A 19,521-nucleotide genomic window follows, 5' to 3' on the forward strand; every position below is an offset into this window, starting at 1 on the left:
AGCAAAGAGAATTAAAAGAAGAAAAGAAAAATGCAAATGTTTGTTTTCATCCAAAATAATATCTCTTTGGTAACAAGAACTCGAACGAAAAAGAGAGAATAATGGGATAAAAGAAAGGAAACTACACTTTTATTTTCATCCGAATTAGTATCTTTAGTTTCATCGCGAAACGAATTCCAACAGAAAGGGAAAGATACGGGTAAAAGGGGAAAAAGAACGTTAAGAAAAAATAACGACAAAAAATCGGTTGATCCAGTGAATCGAATATCAATGGCACCAGAATATTACGTGAGCGAAGTTAAAAACTTTCCAAGCTGAAACGGTGACGACGAAAGAACAGTAAAAGAAAATATTATTCGCGAGGCATGGAGAGGAAAAGAAGGGAGAGAGAGACAGACAGACAGAAAGATGGATTGGTACTGTGAACGGTACGGAAGAGATAGATAGATTGATTGGACGAGGAGTTCGAAATGGGGAGAACCGTAGAATGCACTACTGCTAAATTGCTAAATTCCACGAAATGCTTTTTATTTCGTGGGTTCGTCTGTTTAAAAACATATACGAATGTATGGGATCGAGATAACGCGTATCGAACATTATACACGTGACCATACTTTGATGAAGCAGAGGTCAAGGGTTGAATTGCCTCAGATTTATAAGTTAACTCGGTCGCATGGGACTAGTTAGTCAGTGTTGCATACTCAATACCAGTTGGAATATAGCCGCATAGACAGATGTCGGCTAAAACGCTCGTAAGTATTAACAGGAGACGATGAATCGAGTAGTAACGATGATCGTTAGCTTCTTCGATCGAATTTGCCTCGATGATCGATCGTCTTGATCTTTAATCGTCGCCACGGTAATCGAACGCAATTTTCCATTTCTCTTTTTCCGGGACGTTTCCTTTTTGACTTCCGTGTCGTTTGTTGCGGTAGAAAATTTTTCGGTTGTCGATGTACGGTGTACGGTGCGCAACGGAAGATAAACCCTACGAAAAAAAAAGACGATGTCGATAAACACGAATCACGATCATTTCACGAAATTTGGAGGCAAGCGTGTTTCTCCTTTGCTCTAAATTTGAATTACGAATCCTCTTTTCAAAGGAGTCCTCTGACATCGATCGGAACGTAGGCAACGACCTCGGTGTTTACTGTTTTTAAAATCACAGGATAAATAGGGGGAAGCGAGGGAAAAACAAAAAATATTAAGTGTGATTGATATGTGACGACAGGCACAGCCGCAAAGGCAAACCATCCTGGATCCTTCGGACAAGTATCGACCAGAGACTGTTTACGCGGGAAAACTGGAAAGCGAGTTTAGGGATTATTCCGAGGATCCGACCGACCCGGTAAAGGAGCGGGTTCGAAAAACCTACGAAAAGATGCACGCTAATCAAACCGTCGAGTTTGTAAAGTGTGAGTAATACATCGTAATGTACATGTATGTACGTGCACTGACGTAAGTATCAGGACACCTATTCGTTACGTACAATGGAAAATTCTATGCAGTTTTACTTTATCTTATTTTGTTTAGCATTTTAGACTATAAAGTACACGCGATACGAATGAAATAATGGATTTATAATAAAATAAATGTAGTAGCTAATTTAGTTACTAAGCAAAAGATACTTGTACATTAACGGGTGTCCTAATATTTATAATCGGTATCGTAAGTGTGCCTAAGTTTTGCTTTCATGTCGCGTGTTTCCCGATTAAGTTTTCAATTGCGAGCTATTCCGAGATAAGCAGCGAATAGATAACGAACGAGTAATTTTGAATAACGGGAACGAAAAGAAGGGAATAATCATCCGGTGAATCGTATTCGTAATCTTACGACTCTTATATTTCAGCTCGCATGAAAGAATGGCTGAAATTCGACAAGGCTAAGATGACTATAAAGGAATCGTTGATCAAGTTGAACAACTTGGTGGACGAGAGCGATCCGGACACCAGTTTGCCAAATATCGTTCACGCTTTCCAAACTGCAGAATCTATCAGAAAGGAACATCCTGACATGGATTGGTACCACTTGACCGGGTTGATTCACGACTTGGGCAAGGTAACGTATCTTGGAACTTCTCTAGATTAGAAACCATCCTAAAAAACGGCAAGGAATTAGTTATTTCGTACTTGAGACCGTATTCCTTAAATAAAATACTTCTCTCTTAAGTAAATGCTAAATTCCTCTGATCTAGATAATGGCGTTTTACGGGGAACCACAATGGGCAGTTGTGGGTGACACGTTTCCCGTGGGATGCGCTTGGGGTGATTCTATCGTCTACAGGGCAACTAGCTTCGAAGATAATCCGGACGGTAAAGACGCTCGATACAAGTAAGTATCGAAGAGAACTGGTTCACTCCTGGAAGAAAGATCGTGGTAAAACATTTTTCACGTCTCGCTTCAGCACGAAATACGGTATGTACAAACCAAAGTGCGGCATCGACAAGTTACTGATGTCCTGGGGTCACGACGAATACCTGTATCGCGTCCTGGTGCACAACAATACCAAACTACCGAAGCAGGCTTTGGCTATGATTCGTTATCATTCGTTTTATCCATGGCACGCGGGTGGCGACTACATGCACTTTTGCACCAACGAAGATATGGAGATGCTGAAGTGGATCAACGACTTTAAGCGAGTATCCATATTCAATCACCGCGTTTCTCTTCTTTCTTCAAAAAGACTAAAACTAATGAAAAAAAGAAACAAAAAACAAAAGAAATAAGAAGGAAAAAATGGTAGAATATAATATACGCGGAATGTTAATATCAGTTTCTCGAATAATTTAGTGTCTTTGATAAATACGTATCAGGCAACCGTCGATTTTATCGTCTTCCAAAATATATATAAAAAGAAGAAAGATGAATGATACGCTCTGACTAACCGTTTGACTATTGCGTTTCAGTAAATACGATCTGTACACCAAGAGCGGCGAAGTCCCGGACATCGAGAAATTGTGGCCCTATTACGAGAAATTGATCGACAAGTACATCCCAGGTGTATTAGAATGGTGAAAATGGAAATCTTAGATTCTTGGGCCGTGCGTGTAACGCATGGACAAACGATTACCGGCTATCGTTTACCTGCTTCCAACCATCGGGCATCGTGCGATCGACGAGCTTTCCTATCTGCGATAACGATAGTACAATGGATCGGACGATACTGTACTTATCCTTTAGTCGCTAGCTTGATACGCAATCCGTTTCGCTTTTGTCCGTTCCCGACGAAACTCGATTGGAAGAAAGCGCGATGAAAGAGAAGTAGTCGATGTCGAGTCGAGTCAAAGAGAACGGGATCGGTTAAGCAAAGCGGTGGAAGAACGGAGAAAATTGTAGCGTGCAGGAACGAATGAATAACGGGGAATAACGATGAGCGACGTGTTCGAGGTTTCGTTCCTTTTCATCGATTATACGACTCGTGACTTTCAAGTTTCGAATTTCGAAGAAAGTTCGCGGTATAATCGATAGGATCAGGGATCGGCGCGAAAGTAGGACTAATGTTGATTGAATAGAAAATCCAGTGACCGTGAGTTCCGAGAAAAGAGTTGACTAAGACAGGGAAAAAGAGGGAAAAGTTGGGACAAGCTGGAAATTGTCGTATCGACCGGAACAGTCATAAAATTCTTGCGTTTACTACGCTTTTCTTTTCTTTCTTTCGTTTTTGTTTCCTTTTGCTCGATTTCTAGCACGCGCCCTCGTTTTACCCTTAGCTCTCGCCGCGTATATGTTTAGCCATTTCTTTGCTTCGATTCGCTCGATCGAGTACCACTCTTTACCATTTCGTATTCCAAAGGAACGAAGACTCGTCAGCGCGAGACTCGGTGGTCGATATAATATAATAATTTATGCATTCTTTGCGACTAGTCTTTGTTTAATATTTGTCGAATAAAGAATTCCTGTTATACAATCGCAGAATCTCTCTTTGTTTTACGATCTTGGCAGATACTACTGTTAGCGATGACGAATTAACCCTCTATGCTCGATGCACTATGAGCTGTTTACGTCAACGCCTAATACTCTTATCGTCCTAAACTTTCGCATAATCTTAAACACACAATTCCCATTGAAGTTTTAAACATTGCGCTATCGATTTCTAAGTAGAACGTTCGAAACTCCGTTTTGAAGAAATTCCAGAGTGAATAACGATACTTTACAAAGCAAAGATTTCGAGTTGAGGGAGAATTCCTTGGTGCACCCCGTGCTGCGATGCACCGTATCCTTAGTGCGCGAAAGATAGTATGGGAAGCTCTAGAAACCACGGGTATGCGTGGTAATCGAAAACGCATCGACTTTCGAGAAGACCCATCGTGCACCATCAAACGGTGGTATTCGCTTAACCCGCCCGTCGCGTTCTTTCGTTCCCACGTGGTGCGATTAGCCTTCGCTAACTTGGTGCGCTTTTCAAACATTCACATGTTTCCCGCTACTGAACGTCAGATTGAAACGATTCGATTCGAAGATTCGGTCAAAGACTGGACCATGAGAAGAGGAAGAGGGAGAGGCAGAGAAAGGGAGAGAAAGGGAGAGAGAGAGAGAGAGAGAGAGAGAAAGAGCCGGTCAAAATGAGAGAGATCGTTAAAACGGATTCCTACGTCTTTTACACGCTACGATGACATAGCGGCAAAGAATTTGGTTGAGAAAAATCCGGAAGTACGGTTTCGAAGGTTATTCGCGGGACATTTGCTCGTTTGGTCTTGGGAACGGTTGGTGTCTCGAGCCGCGTCGTCTCTCAAGTTCGTTGGACGCGAACGGGAAACACCAGTATGGGGCTTCTTTATTTTTAACGCGCGATTCATCGGCGCTCTCGTGTCGGCTGAGGATATCCGAGCGGAGGCGGTAACGTTCGTGTTGGTATCGGTGCCAATGCCAATGCCATTGTCGATTCTGATGTCAATACCGATACCGATGACACGAACACCAACGATAATCGCAACAGTGATCAAGTACGATACCATCTGGAAGGATTTGTCAGTGACGAAGAATGAACAACATTCCAGGCGATTCGTAACGAATAGCGTGTAACGGTGCCGAGAATCGGCGTTATATAGCTCAGGATTTCCCATCGGCAGAGATTCCTCGAAAATAGCGCGAATCCTTCGTAACTCGCAACGACGCGCGTTACAGCGACGGTGCGCGTAGGTTGCCTGTTGTCGAAGGAACTCTGCTCGCGAAATTGGCTTAGTCATCGACGTATTACGGGATATTACGGGGTATTAGCGGGAACAGCCGCAACGACCGGCAACGACCACGACTTTCTAGGCGGACGTGCACGAGGGGCGTGCAGGAAGGACTGGCCGTCCCCGGTATTCGTGAATCATGCTCTACCTTGCAAGTCCGCCGGTCGCCGTTTCCAAGAACAAACAACGCGACGCGATGTGACGCGAGGTAAACCGAAGAGGTAGGAGCATTTAGCGAGGCGCAACGAGGCAAGGCGGGGTAAGACTAAGCAAGCGTACCGCGCCGTGCGAGGTAGAACGAAGCGAAACACGAAGCGACGTGACGGAGCGAGGCGCGGCATCGTGCGACGCTGTGCGGTATGTCGCGTTAAACAGGACAAACTAAATACCATTCTCGTACAAACTATATATGTAGTTACGTATCGCTCGTCCTTTCTCTCCCTCTCCCTTTCTTTATGCAGTGTCTCGTGAAAGTATTTCAACTTATCGTATATCGTGCGTTTTATATGAAATATTTAAAAATTTCATTAGCGCTGTAGCGACATCCGACTATCACGATAGCGTTGATAAAGTCGAGGCTGGTCCAATAGGAGTTTGGAAAAGTGTGCGTACATTCGCGAGTAATTTTATCTCTTTCTCTGTTTCTTTTTCATTCGGCCGCGGAAACTTTCTCTCGCGTTGGATCGTCGATTTGGATCGACGGAGGGCTGAAACGTTGTTCCGACGAGCAACGAGATCCCTCGGATGACGCGTCGACTGCCACGAAAATGCGACGCAGTCGTTGCGTCGCGGTCACGCGAACTTTTCATTCCACGAAAAAACGTGCGAGCCCGGGGGACACGAACGCGCACCTCTAGCGCGAATTCATTTCACCGATCAATCGATTCCCCGAAATCGAGCAGCGTTTAACTCTCCGAAGGGTAGTCTCCCGTACTTTTGAGGTCGCGTGCGTAACCGGTTAGCAGTTGCGTCAATGTTGCGAATCGCAGTTCCGTCTGCAAACCGTTCCCTGCATCGAGATACGTATTTCGTTGATTGGATGGCTTGAAAAAAGGATATCAATCGTTTCGCGACCGAATATCTCGCGTCACAAAAACGAACAGGCACTCGTCGTTTCAAGGCGACTTTTGACCTCGCGAGCGATTATTCCAATCTCTTGGCTGACCGTCTCTCGATTTCCTCGTTGACGTTGTCCTATTTAACGGTCCTTCCGGTGATAAAGAAGCACGGACTAGGCGCCGCCTTTGCTTCCGTCACACGGACGTATTTATCGCGTAAAACTTTGATGGTTACCGATAAGAACCGCCACTCGACAGGAATTCCTGTACTCTTCGTATAATCCTGTTCGTCCTAATTTCACGCAATTTTCAGAATCTCCATTCTGGTGAATACATAATACCGCACAGCGTTGATATATTCGCGCGTAACATCGAAACGAGACTCCATGTAAGATACGATCGACAATATCTGGAAATAAAGTACCTCCGTATCTCTGTTACTTTTAAGCTGTTCTACCCTTTACTCACGCAGTATACGAATTTTTCATTAAATAAAGATTTGCAACGAATATTTCCTGATTTATATACCTACGCATGTTCGGATTAGTTTCGAATATGATCGACGTAATCGTTACGGTCGCGTCCCTTTACAGCGCAAACGATACTTTAAAACGTTTTACGTGACCCGTGCAACATATACATGAAAGATTTCAACGATAAGAATCGGGAAACTTTGGTGAACCACCGCGTGCCTCATTTTGTCAGATTCCATCGAGGAAAGATCGGTGCTTGGAAACGATAGACGACGAACACGAGACAATGTGGTCAACGGGGGCTACAACGACAGCAAGGATAGCAGCAGCAGCGGTGGTTACGACGTCGAACTGAACGCCAAGAGATTGGAAGCGCGATCAGCCGGCCGGCGCGCCGGCGGGGAGTAGTAAACGGGATATATACGCGAGTGCGTGTTGCCGAGTACGGTATTCGGCAGTCGACGCGCGACGTCCGAACGGAGCGGGTCGTATTTTCTCGTCCCGTTCCGTCTCAACCTGGCCGTGTCCAATAAGAAGTTCCTCGTGTCATTCGATATTTAATATCTCCGACGAGTCAACGAAGAAGAGGGAGACAGGGAGCAAAGGGCGCCTAGAATCATTGAAAATCAGTCGACAATCGTAAATGTTCGACCGGCCTGTGTTTTAAGATGACCGCCTCGGCACTGTCTCCTTTACCTTCCTCTCGCTTTCTTCGATCCTTCTCCGCGTTCGGTTCTATTCCGTCCACGTCAACGTCGTCGTCGTCGTTGTCATCGTCGTCGTCGTCGTGGTCGTTGTCGCAGTCACCGTTACCGTCGCGTAGGAAGAAGAAACCAAACGAGCGGACGATCCATCGTGGTCGGCATTGTTTGGCATTACGCGTTAAGAGGAGCGGATGAATCGTCGCGTGGCAGAGCAACAGTGGAAGAAAGTGAAAGAATCGAATACGGTTCGAATAGCGGTCGGACACTGTCGTAGGATTTGGAAATCTCGCAGACCTTTGCGTACTCGTTTCCAAGTCGATCGCCAAACACCGTCTTCTCCGATTCGTTGAGATTCGCGCGAGTCTCGGCTGACATGTTGGTCGACGCGTTTAATGGTTGACAAAAGAGTAAAAGTTAAAGGTAAGAAAAGCGACGTAAAGAAGATAATAACAGTAGAGACGAGAAAGATTGAAAGAAAGAAGGAAAGGAAAGAAGGTGAAAGAAGAGAAGTGTAGGAAATTAGATATAGAATCGGTGCACGATAGCGACGAGGTGCTTCCCAGGGAGGAGGTACCCCGGTGGATCGTGCTTAAACTCGTGGATCAGGAGCCGGCTATGGGAAAGCTGGCAACGGCTGGTCGACTCGTGACCCGTGACAACGAGCGGCAAGAGGCATCGGTGTGGTTGCTCGAGCGAAGCGGCGCCAGTTCCGGCCGCGCTCTCGTCGCGGTCCCTATCGGCGGGGTCGCAGTCTGTGGCGTGATCGTCCCGCAAGTTGAATCGGAAGCACCGATCGAGGTGACCGGCCGAAACGCGTTTACCGGCACTGCGTCGAGTTGCTTGGAGAACGGTGCTCGAAAGAGGAAGAAGGATCGCCGAACAATAGCCCTGGTTGGAATTTGTCGGACCAGACACCAGGCGCTGATCGACGATCCAGACTCTCGATACTTGGTCGAGACGGCAACCGGCGGCGACGACGGTGCCGGAAGAGATGACGCGGTGGTTCGCCTCGAAGATTCGTCGTTCGAGTCTTCTCTAGGTCGGAAATCCGGATGGTGGTTCGACGACATCGTCAAGCAGAATACAAAGGAGAAGAGAAGAGACATCGTTCAGGAATACCGTCCGAGAATTTCCAACGAATGGCGACAAGTGGCGCGTAAAGAATCGTTAAATCGGCGAACGATCGTCGAGGGAAGGAGATGCGAACGATGTCGTCGACGTCGGTGGCTGAACGGAAGCAACGAATCTTCTCGTCTGTTTGGAATAGCGACGACGATCGTGGCGGTTGTGGTGGCAGTAGCGGCGGCGGCGCTTTGCGTGCCGGCCGCGTCGGCCGTGCCGATGCTGCCGCGGGAGAGTCCGCTCTCTCGAACCGGTCCTCGACACGACCTCGACCGCTCGACCGGTCTCGAGGACGTCTACGAGGACGCTTTCCGAGAAGAGGATCGACCGACGACGAGGACCGTTCTCGACGAGACTGAGCTGGATATTATCAGAAGGAGCATCGCGCGAGGTCTTGGCCTCAAGAGGATACCCGACCCTTCCAAGGTGAGTAGTCTTTTGCTTCTCTCTCTTCCCTTTTTCCTCCCTTTCTCAGTTCGCTTTTGCTTCTCTCGTCTCTCGTTCTGTTCCACTCGATATCGATGCGGATACGGAAACGGCCACAGATATGCATATCCATGTCGATGTTTCACGTGACAACGTCATACGTCCGTTAGAACACGTTAATTGAGTGATCCATCTCGAGTTTTGCCGATTAGGGAGTCAATTTTTGGTCTGTAAAAAAATTCAGATAGCAACGTAATATCAACGAGAAAGTTGCTTGAGCGAAGAAAATTGTTACTATTATTATTGTTGTTGTTATTATGAGATTCTATTTATTTAACAGGCGGGACAAGCAAGAAGAGCTCGCGTTTCCTTTTAGATATTTTATACCAATCTTTTATACACTAATGGAAATTTATTCCCATCTATGGAATGAGTAATAACAATAATAATAATAAATAGCACAAGAAAAATGGGAAAAGCAGTTGAAAAGTGAAAAGAAAAAGTGAAGGGAAGCCGGAACTCTACGTGGAAATAGAAGAATACTCGACGTAGAGAAGGCAGAGAGTAGCGATGGTGGCGGTGGCGGTAATGGCGGCAGTCGAGTTTCGCAGAGGGTAACGAACAATGAAAGAAAAGGAAGAAAGGACTAAAAAGATAGAGAGGGTATAGAGAAGGGGAACAGATGGCGAGAGAAGGGAATGCAAGAGAAAGGAAAGAAAGGGAACGGAAGGGAATCGAATCGAAAGGAGCAACTCGACGGCGAAAGGGTATTATGTGTATACCGTAGAAATCGCGGGAACGACATGGTGCAAGCGGCAAGTAGTACGTAAACAACGGCGAGTCGAAGACGAGGAACGTGGGTGGTCTGCGTTGCCCCACTTTCGCTACGTATGCACGAGCACGTGCGCATTCCTGCTGGTATGCAGAACCGGCTGTCCACGTGCGTACGACGACAACGCCGCCGCTGCCATGCTCTGTTCTTTTCTACTCTATTCAACTCTTCTTCTCCCCTCGTTCCTCTTCGCTTTTTTTCATCTGGTCCCTCGCTTTCTGCTACTAATGAAGATGCAGCACGTTGCCTATGATGAAACTGCCGGACCTGCCGGGGTCGTTGGACTATCGATACGATCGAGACAGGTTACATCGCATCGAATCAACTAATTCCTGTCGCAAAAGCAAGCAACGTCTCATTTAGATCAATCCAGTTACACGAATTCGAATTAAGTAATTCGACCAATAAAAATAAGTATAAATACGGATATAAAAACTCGATGGCCGCGGGATGATTTAGTTGGCGACGAATCGAGATCGATGGAGGGTTAGCACGAGATGCAGAGTGATTTTAGACGTACGCGTTTCCATCTAAATTCGGAGCGTTACGTGAACGTTGGCATCGATCGTTCGGAAATTCCCAAGCGATCCGAGACGATCGGTGAAATCGGAGGAACTTGGACTGGCGATTTCGGTAGGAAAGTGGAAGGAAGGTAGGAACGGCGATTTAGTCGATGACGATAATCGAAAGAGGTCTCGTTCCGGATCTTGAAAAGGACAAGAGCGGGAGAAGAGGTGGCGGGAGCGACATCGCAAAAGAACACCTGTTGTCGCAGCTTTTATAGCCGGTAGGTTCGCCGTTATGCGCGCACGCGATAACGAACGTCGATTCTTGGCCGTCCTCGAAACTCGAGGACATCCTCGACAAGTGTGAGAGAGAGTACGCGTGTCTCGAACGCAAGCACCTACATATATACATACATGTAGGTATGTAGCTCTAATGCCAAAGGGAAGATAGAACCAGTTATCTTTCTGGTTTTCTAGTTTTCAGGTCTTCTCGTTGCGTGCGCGCGCAGACATACATTCTTCTTTTACCTCGTTCGATGATCCGCCGCACTTAACGCGTACCCACCCGTCCATCGTCGACATTTATATCCAGCTTCGTTGGTTTTTAACAAGACGAAAGAGTCGATCCGAGACAAGAAGAGACGAGGAGACGACGATGGGACGACGGGACGACGAGACAAGAACCGGCGACGTCGAGAACATAGAATATGTCCAATTAACTTTCTTTCGCATTCGTCGCAATCGATTTGCAAGCACTTCGTCGTAGTGATCAGAGATAGTTTCAACACGATTGTAAGCAAACGACGTCGCAGATTACATATTGCGCTGTCCGTTGACCGCTTCTGTAATGTTGCAAATATACTATAACATTGTATTAGACTTTTCCTTCGGTTCTAGTAACGTGAATTTCTATTTTATACTCGTGCGATTTCTATGTACACTTTATACTTTTTGTACACTGATGACAGGTAATTCGGTATACGAAGGAAACGTTAATTCCGTTTGCAAACGAAAGTAACGAATTACGAAGCAGAAAAGTGGCGATCGTCTAAATTTATCCAATCGACTCGGATGATTCGCAATTCGCAACGATCATTCTACTCGATGAACAATGAAATCGAGCGAACTTAACGATCTCGGAAGATGAAAATCGCAAATAGATATTTGTCTGCTTAACTTTCCGCGACTTTCACCGCGTTAGACCATCTCAACCTCGAGAAAGGATGATACAGCGAGATTCATGGTCGTTATGGTTGATACTGGAGAGAAAGCTATGGGAGAAGAGCGTGATGGCATTGGCTCGTGATCGAACGTGTTACAAACGCACACCCGACATCGAACGAAATCGAGTTCGATGAGAAACGTTCGAATCTCAAACACGATGACGCGCATTCCCGCCGCGTGTTTCGTCGAGCCCTCGAGCCTCGAGGCAGAGGGGCGAGGGTTACGCGAAGAATGCGGCCTGACTCGTCCGTCGATACACCTAGACGCGATGTGCGTTGCTTGCGAAAGATCTTTCTTCGAGACGTAGGCGTGGGAGGCAAACGAGCGTACGTGGTTGCGCGAACGTTTCTTCAAGGTCGTCCGCATTCGCTACAACGTCACCTATGCCCTCGTTGCGCGCTTACATACACTTGTTTCCAGATTTCTTTCCCCAAATACGTTATATCTCGCGAACGGATCGTGCAGTCATTCGGTCATCGCACCGACCACGCGATTACACCCATTCGCCAATATTGAAGTTACGTCGACGATTCTATTTTCAAAGTGAATCGCTAAAACCAAGAATGACGAAGTTGCGTTGGATACTTCATTTTCTCGGAAACGAATTCTGATTTCAGTCGTCCTAACTCTATTTGTACTACGAATTTAGGCCCACGTCGTACAGAAGATAAGTTTGATCGACTGTCTACATCGTTCAAAGAACGTTAAGATTCATAATTCATGCAATATCTTACAACGAATCTGGTCCATACCGTTTCTCATAAAGCTTGCATAGGCCTATCTTATTTCCTTAGCCATGTTGTATTTTTTCAAGAAAATAATACAAGACTATCGATGAAAGTGATACGCGACGTGGTTGCGTTTAGATTCTGTTCCTTTTGAATTCCGGCGCACGGTCAACGCTCGTTGGAGCAACATGTACATACGTACGTACTATGTATCGGGATCTTTCTACAATTTCGTTCGTGTTCGAAGTTCGCGCAGTCATACCGTGTCTACATCTTCTTACCCCTCCTCGCACATCCTCTCTTTACCCCATTCCCTCTCCTCTCCTCTTCTCTTTTCCTTACATTCTCCTACCTCTTTGCAAGTAGAAACATCTTCGAGTTTCGTGATAGCCATTGAGCAAGCGTGCGCCAGTCGAGTCTAACTACAAACCAAGACGAAAGACCAACGAACGCGACATCGATGACCGACACTGACCGACCTTTCGAACCAGTCAAGCGGTTGCACACGAGTCAACTCGCTTGGGGTCGGCAAACGACGTCTCGGTTTCAATCCGCAACGAGCGAAAACGCGTGTCTCAATCGATTTACGATTCGCCACACGAGTCCTTCTGACGGACTAACGATCTTGTGTCGTACATTCCGGTTGACGAGGGTTATCTTTCCCTCGAAGTATGCAACTTCGAAACCTTGGCGAATACTTGACGCACGAATGACGCGACGGACCACCGTCTCGACAAACCGGAACTCGCTCGAATCCACTAACTAGCCGACTTTAAAGAAAACAGCCAGTTAAACGAGTCCATACTTACTCGACGTATTGCGGAGGCGTCCGTGTGTCTCCGTTTCACACGGCTCACGGCTCTGATAGCTCGCTGAGTCATCCTTAACGACACGATCCTTCAGTACTCGTGTCCTCCTTCCTTTCAACCTCACGATCTGTGAAATTCATTTCATTTATTAAACGTCTTTTCACTTATTAATCGTTGCGTTGCGTTATGTTGGTCGGCTCGTGCGTTATCCCGCGTACCGCGGCTAGCTAGAGCCGCGCGAACTGGCTAATTTTACCGGAAACGTCTAGCGTGTCTGGACTTTCTCACCATGGAAATTATATACCAACACGAGTGACGGCGAGGGTAAAGTAGCGAGGGACGTGTTTCGAGTGGATCTCGAAAATTGCAACGATGCTCGAGAACGACAAAGGGATTTGAAGAATAGGAAAAAAAAGTACAAAGGGGGACCGGCGAGCAACGGGGAAAGAAGGCGAATGACGAGTGGCGAGGAAAGAGAGAGGCAAAGCGAAGAAAGGTTGTTGAGCCGCGACGTTGGGAAGATGGCAGACACTATATCAGTGCCTCGCCCGCAAACTAATTATCCCGCTTGAAGATCGATTTCAGTGAAACGTAAAAGCGTACGATTCGGTGAATTTTTCCATAGGTCACCGGAATTTTGCTTTACGTGTCCAACAGAGATTCTATCGCGTTTTTCACGCAATCCCTCCGATATTCAACAACTTTATTTCCCTTACCAAATTGATTAATGGAAGTACGCTGTCCACAACTCCTTAAACTAATTATGTAACTCTTGCGTGTTAGTAAGACCGTTGAGATCCTCATAACCATTTCTCCCATATCCTTATTTTCCAATAAAACGATATTGTATCAAGTTCTACGTTCTATTTTCATAGCTTCATTTTTGTAGAATTTCCATTCCACATAACATGACTTTCGCTACGCTTACACATCTTTTTATGCATTTTACGCTAATTTCTTGTATGCTAATAAAATTTTATCCTGCCTATGAAATAAATAAAACCATCATACCTACCACTGTGCGTTCTTTAGCTGGTCAATAAGTCATCCTTACATATTTCCTTTTTTTTTTTCAGGCAAACGTCAGTCAAGCCGAATACGAAAGAGCACACAGAGAGTACCTGATGAGAATGCAGTCGCCATTCGACGAGCAAACTTTTGAAAGCAAGAAGTTTCTACATGTGTTTCCCGCTACAGGTAACCAACGATAATTGATGACGATTGATTGATAGTGTATTGGGACATTCTTCTTCGTTCTCGAATCACTGATAATTTAGTATCGGTTCAACAGAACCGGCGATCTTTGGAAACGCGAAATATCTTACGATCTTTCTGAAAAAATATACATACCCACGCTATAATTACTACTTGTGTAAACATCGAGCATCCTAGTTTCCGCCAGTTCGGCAACGTCGACGAGATTTTACCAGGCGTATCTGGAATCGATGCGTATCGAACCAACCGCGATTATCGATCTTTCGCATTAACCTGTAAACTGAGAAAGACAAGTCAATTTCTTATTTTGATTGTTAATATCATGATAATTTTTCTTATTTACGCATCTTCTGTTTTTTTTACATGTCGTTTCACGTTTGTTTAAAATAAATTAAAAGAACGTAAAAGGAAAGTTACTTAATCTTGAAAATTTCATCGTAATTGCGAATAAATAATGTATCATCTGCTTTTCCCTAAATATTTAACTATTTCACTTTCTTCGTCCTTTTTATTCTGTTACCACTTTAAGATTCGCTATTTTGTTAAATTCCTTATAGCTTGTTTATTTTACAACTACATTGTTGTTTAGATCCTGTAGTGATCAAAATAAACGAACATCTGTCGGTACTAAGTTTAGAGGATAGAGCGAATAACGCAACAATTTCCAATTACATCATTTTAAATAGTTTATCCAATGTTTTCTATGTGTGCTACTAATCATTCTCATAGTAAAACAAACCTGTTTTCTGATTCATTGGTATTGATCTTTTTTATATTGATGTTATTTGCGATCTCTCTAATAATTAATTATAAATTTCAGTAGCTACGTATTTACCGTTTCAGTTTATCATAGAAATTCAAAGTGCAAAGCATGACTGACGTTACTTATGGAATGACACGATATAAAGCGAATGAGTTTACAAATAAAACGCTTCGTTTCGCTTAACGTAATTCCACTTCGGTTTATCTCGATTCGATCAGATTCCATCAACTCGTATCTTCGCTCTATTTTCTCCTTTTCCGTTTTCGCGTTATTCCGCTTGAGAGACCTCGCCAGAAGCATCTGCGTTATTATGAAAGAGAAATTCCGATCGCCACGGAATGCCGAGTAACGAGTTTCCGAATGCAATAAGAACGAATCGTCGAGAAAGATCAATTTGTCGACGACTCTCACGCGTGACTCTCGACAATCGATTGCAGATCGCCGGTAATTTATACCAAACCGACCCTTACTGTTTTTCGTCACGAACCCAGACTCTAGACTCTAGACGAATGGAGGCGTACCGATTCTACGAAAACTAAGCCAAAAATATCGTAAAATACTATTTATAAAAGATATACCCACAGACTAAAATATTTTAGATAGCAGTGTGGTGCAAGGTAAGCTATAATTGGTGCGAGTCAAATATTCAGAGAAACCGTTGAATTTCCATTCAGTGACAGAAACACATAGGCTTGCTCGATTACTTACACAAACTGAAATATCGAAATATCACCAATTCCTGAATTTCACTTCGTTTCGAGTTACTTCACAGTTAGAATTTTCATGATTGATTTCTGTTATTGATATATATTTACTACGATAATCGTGGCGAGATCATTTCTTTAGCAATAAATCGACTCAAAAATCTTTTTCAAACATTCCAAGAAAAATAGAAACATTACCGAATATATCTCGAATCGTTTGTTATACATATACATAATATGGACTGTTTCGAGACATCGAGTCGAGATAACGTTCGAGTCGAACCGTTGCGCGTTGTATATCGTTGCCGACATACGACGCATACCCAGATAACTTTCTCAATCTGTTTCGTCGTATTTTTACGATTATTCCTGACAGATTTATTTCCTAGGATCCGTAACGCGAGCTTCGTATTACACGATGTTTTACGACTGCTACCGAACGAGCCGATCTAAGTGACGCGACGCTAATCCGTCGGTGTTGTGTTACAAGAATGCCACCGTGTTTTCTCTTACCAAACCCAACATCTATTTTCCAATTGGAGAGATCGAATATAGATCGAATATATCGAAATAATCTAAGGAATAAGTTGCATCGTAACTATAGGTATCAATTTTCTTCTATGAGATCGTTGCGTGCTTCAATATGAAGGTGACTGCGTACAATCAATAATATTCTCAATATTGTTTAGTACTTATCCACGAAAATTTAAATATGTAAATGCGATATAACACAACTTAGAGCTTTTTATGTATTGATAATAATATTGAATCATCCCATAAGTAATGCGGTTTTTCTGAAAGTTAAGTTCAAAACAAAAGACAAGTTGTTACTATCGGACTTCTATAAAATTGCAAAAGAAAATGTAATATATCGTGAACGATATTGATCGTGTACGGGCCACATTACGCGGAAAGAGGTCGAAGATTTGATACGCCCGCGAAGCGAAGAAAAAGCGAACAGGGACTCGTGCGTACGTGTACCAACGAATTACCCCGGAATTTAATAATTCCACTAATTAACCGATGAAAATGGAACGGACGAGAGTTGCCGTTCTCGTGATCTCTAGCCGGATACGCGTGAACATGTCCATTCTCATAGGTTATAGGCGGTTCTAACGATATTTTCGCGACCACTGTCAAATCTCTTAACGTGCGTGTGGTTAAGTTGATAATCGCGACGGGAGAAATGAGAAGGTGAAAGATAAAAGACAGGTAGTTGAGAATGCAGAAATCGTGGATTCCATTTAGCGTCGACATACCAACAGGCGAGAGAACGAGGAGGGAATGTAACGATAGAAGATCGAAGACAATTCAAGGTTTTCACTTACGTAACGTTACGCGTTACGCGTATCAATTGTTCATGTTTATTCGTTCGTGATTGTTACAGCGTATCCTGGAAACGAATCGAGTCGACTGGATGGAACGAGTGAAAAGGAAAAACCCTATCGTCACTGGTTGTTCTTTCCCGTGGAAATTCCTCAGAAGGATCTGGATCAAACGTCGGTGGATCACGCGACGCTGCGACTGCTGCTTCACGGGCCGACGACAGATTACTACACCGAACGTTCCGAGCTGGAGGTGTTGTTCTATCTTCGAATTTCGTCATTTCGTCGCTCGAGAAAGTTAATCGGTCGTAGAAAAATTCAGCTGCAGGACTCCCGAAATCCGAGATGGCTCGAACTCGACGTGACTCAGGCCGCTTCCTCGTGGATCGAGACGCAGCTCGAGAACCTAGGAGTCGAACTGGAATTTATGGTAGACAGCGAACCGGTGACTCGTACCTTTTCCTTGCCGGTTCTTAACGTGTTCACCACGACGTATTCGGGCAGTGCCAGAGTAAAACGTTCTTCACCCAAAGATGTGATGTCTCTGCACAAAGGTCGTAGGACAAAGTGCAAAGGCGAGAGTAAAAAGTGTTGCAGACACGAGCTTACCGTCATGTTTAAAGACCTGAAAGGTTTCGAATTTATCGTTTACCCGAAAACCTTCGACGCTGGATACTGTAAAGGGCGATGCCCGCCTAGATACAATCCAGCTCATCATCACGCCCTTCTGCAAAGTCTGCTGTGGAAGGAAGATAGAAAAAAAGTGCCTAAACCATGCTGCGCGCCGAGTAAGCTCGACGAGTTGATGATCGTTTATTTCGACGAGAACGATGCTACTCAGTTGAAAAACTCGTACTGGAAGAACATTCAAGTACTCGAATGCGCTTGTTCCTAAAAATACTTTGTCCTTTCTTCCCGAATGGACGAATCGGCTAAATGACCAACTGAGCAATAGAGCTAACTAAGGTCATGTTTATAGTGGATGCTTATTCGAACGAACTTGAGTTCTAACGAATGAAACATCTGAAGACTGCAATGCATATAAATATACTCATAAAAATCTATATACATATTTGATTAGGCGGATGTATCTTCGTCAGAATGTCAGTTTGTTCGAATACCCATCCACTGTAACCACAGTCTATTTCAATCAACTAATTAGTATGTGTACATGTGAACGAACAACGAACGAGCGAACGAACAAACGAGTGAATGGGAGCGAACGATAGAATATATATGTACACGTTCGATCGAAACGACACGATGATACGGACCAGTAAATGCTGCGATTAAAAACGTTGGTTACAGAATGACGAAAGGACAAGGGTTTTCATAGTCGCAGACGACTCACCAAAGAATCGTCCGAATACTGTTCGGTTGTGTCACTTTTTCGTCGTTACTCGCGACATACCGAAAACACTTGCTGTTAACGTATCACGCGAAACTTTCCTTTTCCGCTTGACCCCTTGTCCGCTTGGCATGTGCATTTGCGAACGTTTCGATCGATAAAAGTTATTCCGTAAAACGAATGACGAAAGATTTAATCGTATCGCTGATAAACGTTCGATTCGGTTCGACTCGAGACATCATCGAAAGTCCAGGCTCTCGATCCAGGCTTTCGCATTGACTGTGATACTAAAAGATATCTGGCGTTTCTGCTTGTAGTAATCGTATTTCACACTTTCATCCTCTTTTGCCTTATTTCCTCTTCTCTATCTTATTTTCTCGACTATTTTCTATATTCTCTCCTCCTCTTTCTTTTCTTCTTCTCTTTGTTTTTCTATTTTGATATTGAAGAACCATTAAGTGTATAGAGTTATTCACAACGAGAAGAAAGAAATACCGCGACAGCAATGTTTCGATTATTTGGTTAGTGTCACTCGTAAATGAAGTCTTAACCGGAACAATTTAATTGCTTATAATTTATTGTTCGATCAAATATCGAACGATGAAAACTGTTACATCTTTTTACATACTAAAATATTATCGAACGAATCTTCGAAAGATTGTGCATTTTTTTTTACCAATGAAATTATGTTAATGTTGTACAGAGGATTTGATCGAAACTTGGTAGCATAACCGAAGTTTGTGCACGGCGGAAATCTCGCGAATGCTCCTGCAACTATATATATATGTATAACATTTATGGACTATCACCCAGAAGACTCTCCTGTTTCGCCTTCGTTGTAAATGTACAAACGCATAACCGAAATTATAATGGTCCCGCTGCACCTCGATCGAAAGTTTAAATGCGTTCTCATGTCGTGACGCGAACATGTATCGTTCGCTGAGTCAATTTCGATCACGCACCATAATCGTAACCTCGCGTTACATGTATTTGTCTAATCGACTACTATCGATGATGTAAAATAAAATTTTATTCCTTATTTATAACCAAATAACCCATAACTGATCTTGATTGAACAAAATGTTTCATCCAACAGCCGGCATAAAG

At 44.1% G+C, this 19,521-nt stretch overlaps 2 protein-coding genes and 1 long non-coding RNA gene across 3 annotated transcripts; 2 read left to right on the top strand and 1 right to left on the bottom strand.

Annotated features, from left to right (window-relative positions):
• Positions 1 to 598: 598 nt before the first annotated feature.
• Miox (Myo-inositol oxygenase) lies at positions 599 to 3,915 on the top strand. The gene is made up of 6 exons (XM_069115179.1): positions 599 to 752; positions 1,232 to 1,415; positions 1,850 to 2,058; positions 2,195 to 2,331; positions 2,405 to 2,635; positions 2,907 to 3,915. Exons 1-6 carry the CDS (start codon positions 735 to 737, stop codon positions 3,013 to 3,015), a joined length of 888 nt encoding a protein of 295 aa, XP_068971280.1. The 5' UTR covers positions 599 to 734; the 3' UTR covers positions 3,016 to 3,915.
• A 141-nt stretch (positions 3,916 to 4,056) lies between these two features.
• Positions 4,057 to 19,453, top strand: mav (TGF-beta domain-containing family member maverick). Its single transcript, XM_069115176.1, has 3 exons — positions 4,057 to 8,960; positions 14,136 to 14,256; positions 17,129 to 19,453. Exons 1-3 carry the CDS (start codon positions 8,028 to 8,030, stop codon positions 17,959 to 17,961), a joined length of 1,887 nt encoding a protein of 628 aa, XP_068971277.1. The 5' UTR covers positions 4,057 to 8,027; the 3' UTR covers positions 17,962 to 19,453.
• Positions 9,941 to 17,192, bottom strand: LOC138180880 (uncharacterized). The gene is made up of 4 exons (XR_011173394.1): positions 17,070 to 17,192; positions 14,410 to 14,554; positions 13,060 to 13,186; positions 9,941 to 10,124 (listed from the first exon to the last, which is right to left on the bottom strand). It is a non-coding gene; the product is annotated as an uncharacterized LOC138180880 (long non-coding RNA).
• Positions 19,454 to 19,521: the final 68 nt, after the last annotated feature.

Source organism: Bombus flavifrons, chromosome 6, assembly GCF_040668555.2.
Source record: "Bombus flavifrons isolate JBK064 chromosome 6, iyBomFlav1_principal, whole genome shotgun sequence".
Taxonomy (NCBI): Eukaryota; Metazoa; Arthropoda; class Insecta; order Hymenoptera; family Apidae; genus Bombus; species Bombus flavifrons.

Excerpts from the sequence above, each read along its gene's own strand:
- Miox (XM_069115179.1), top strand. Across the intron at positions 1,416-1,849 it reads AACCGTCGAGTTTGTAAAGT|CTCGCATGAAAGAATGGCTG; the intron begins GTGAGTAATACA and ends CTTATATTTCAG. Across the intron at positions 2,332-2,404 it reads GGTAAAGACGCTCGATACAA|CACGAAATACGGTATGTACA; the intron begins GTAAGTATCGAA and ends GTCTCGCTTCAG.
- mav (XM_069115176.1), top strand. The coding sequence starts at position 8,028 with ATGGGAAAGCTGGCAACGGCTGGTCGACTCGTGACCCGTGACAACGAG. Across the intron at positions 8,961-14,135 it reads GGATACCCGACCCTTCCAAG|GCAAACGTCAGTCAAGCCGA; the intron begins GTGAGTAGTCTT and ends TTTTTTTTTCAG. Across the intron at positions 14,257-17,128 it reads ACATGTGTTTCCCGCTACAG|CGTATCCTGGAAACGAATCG; the intron begins GTAACCAACGAT and ends TGATTGTTACAG.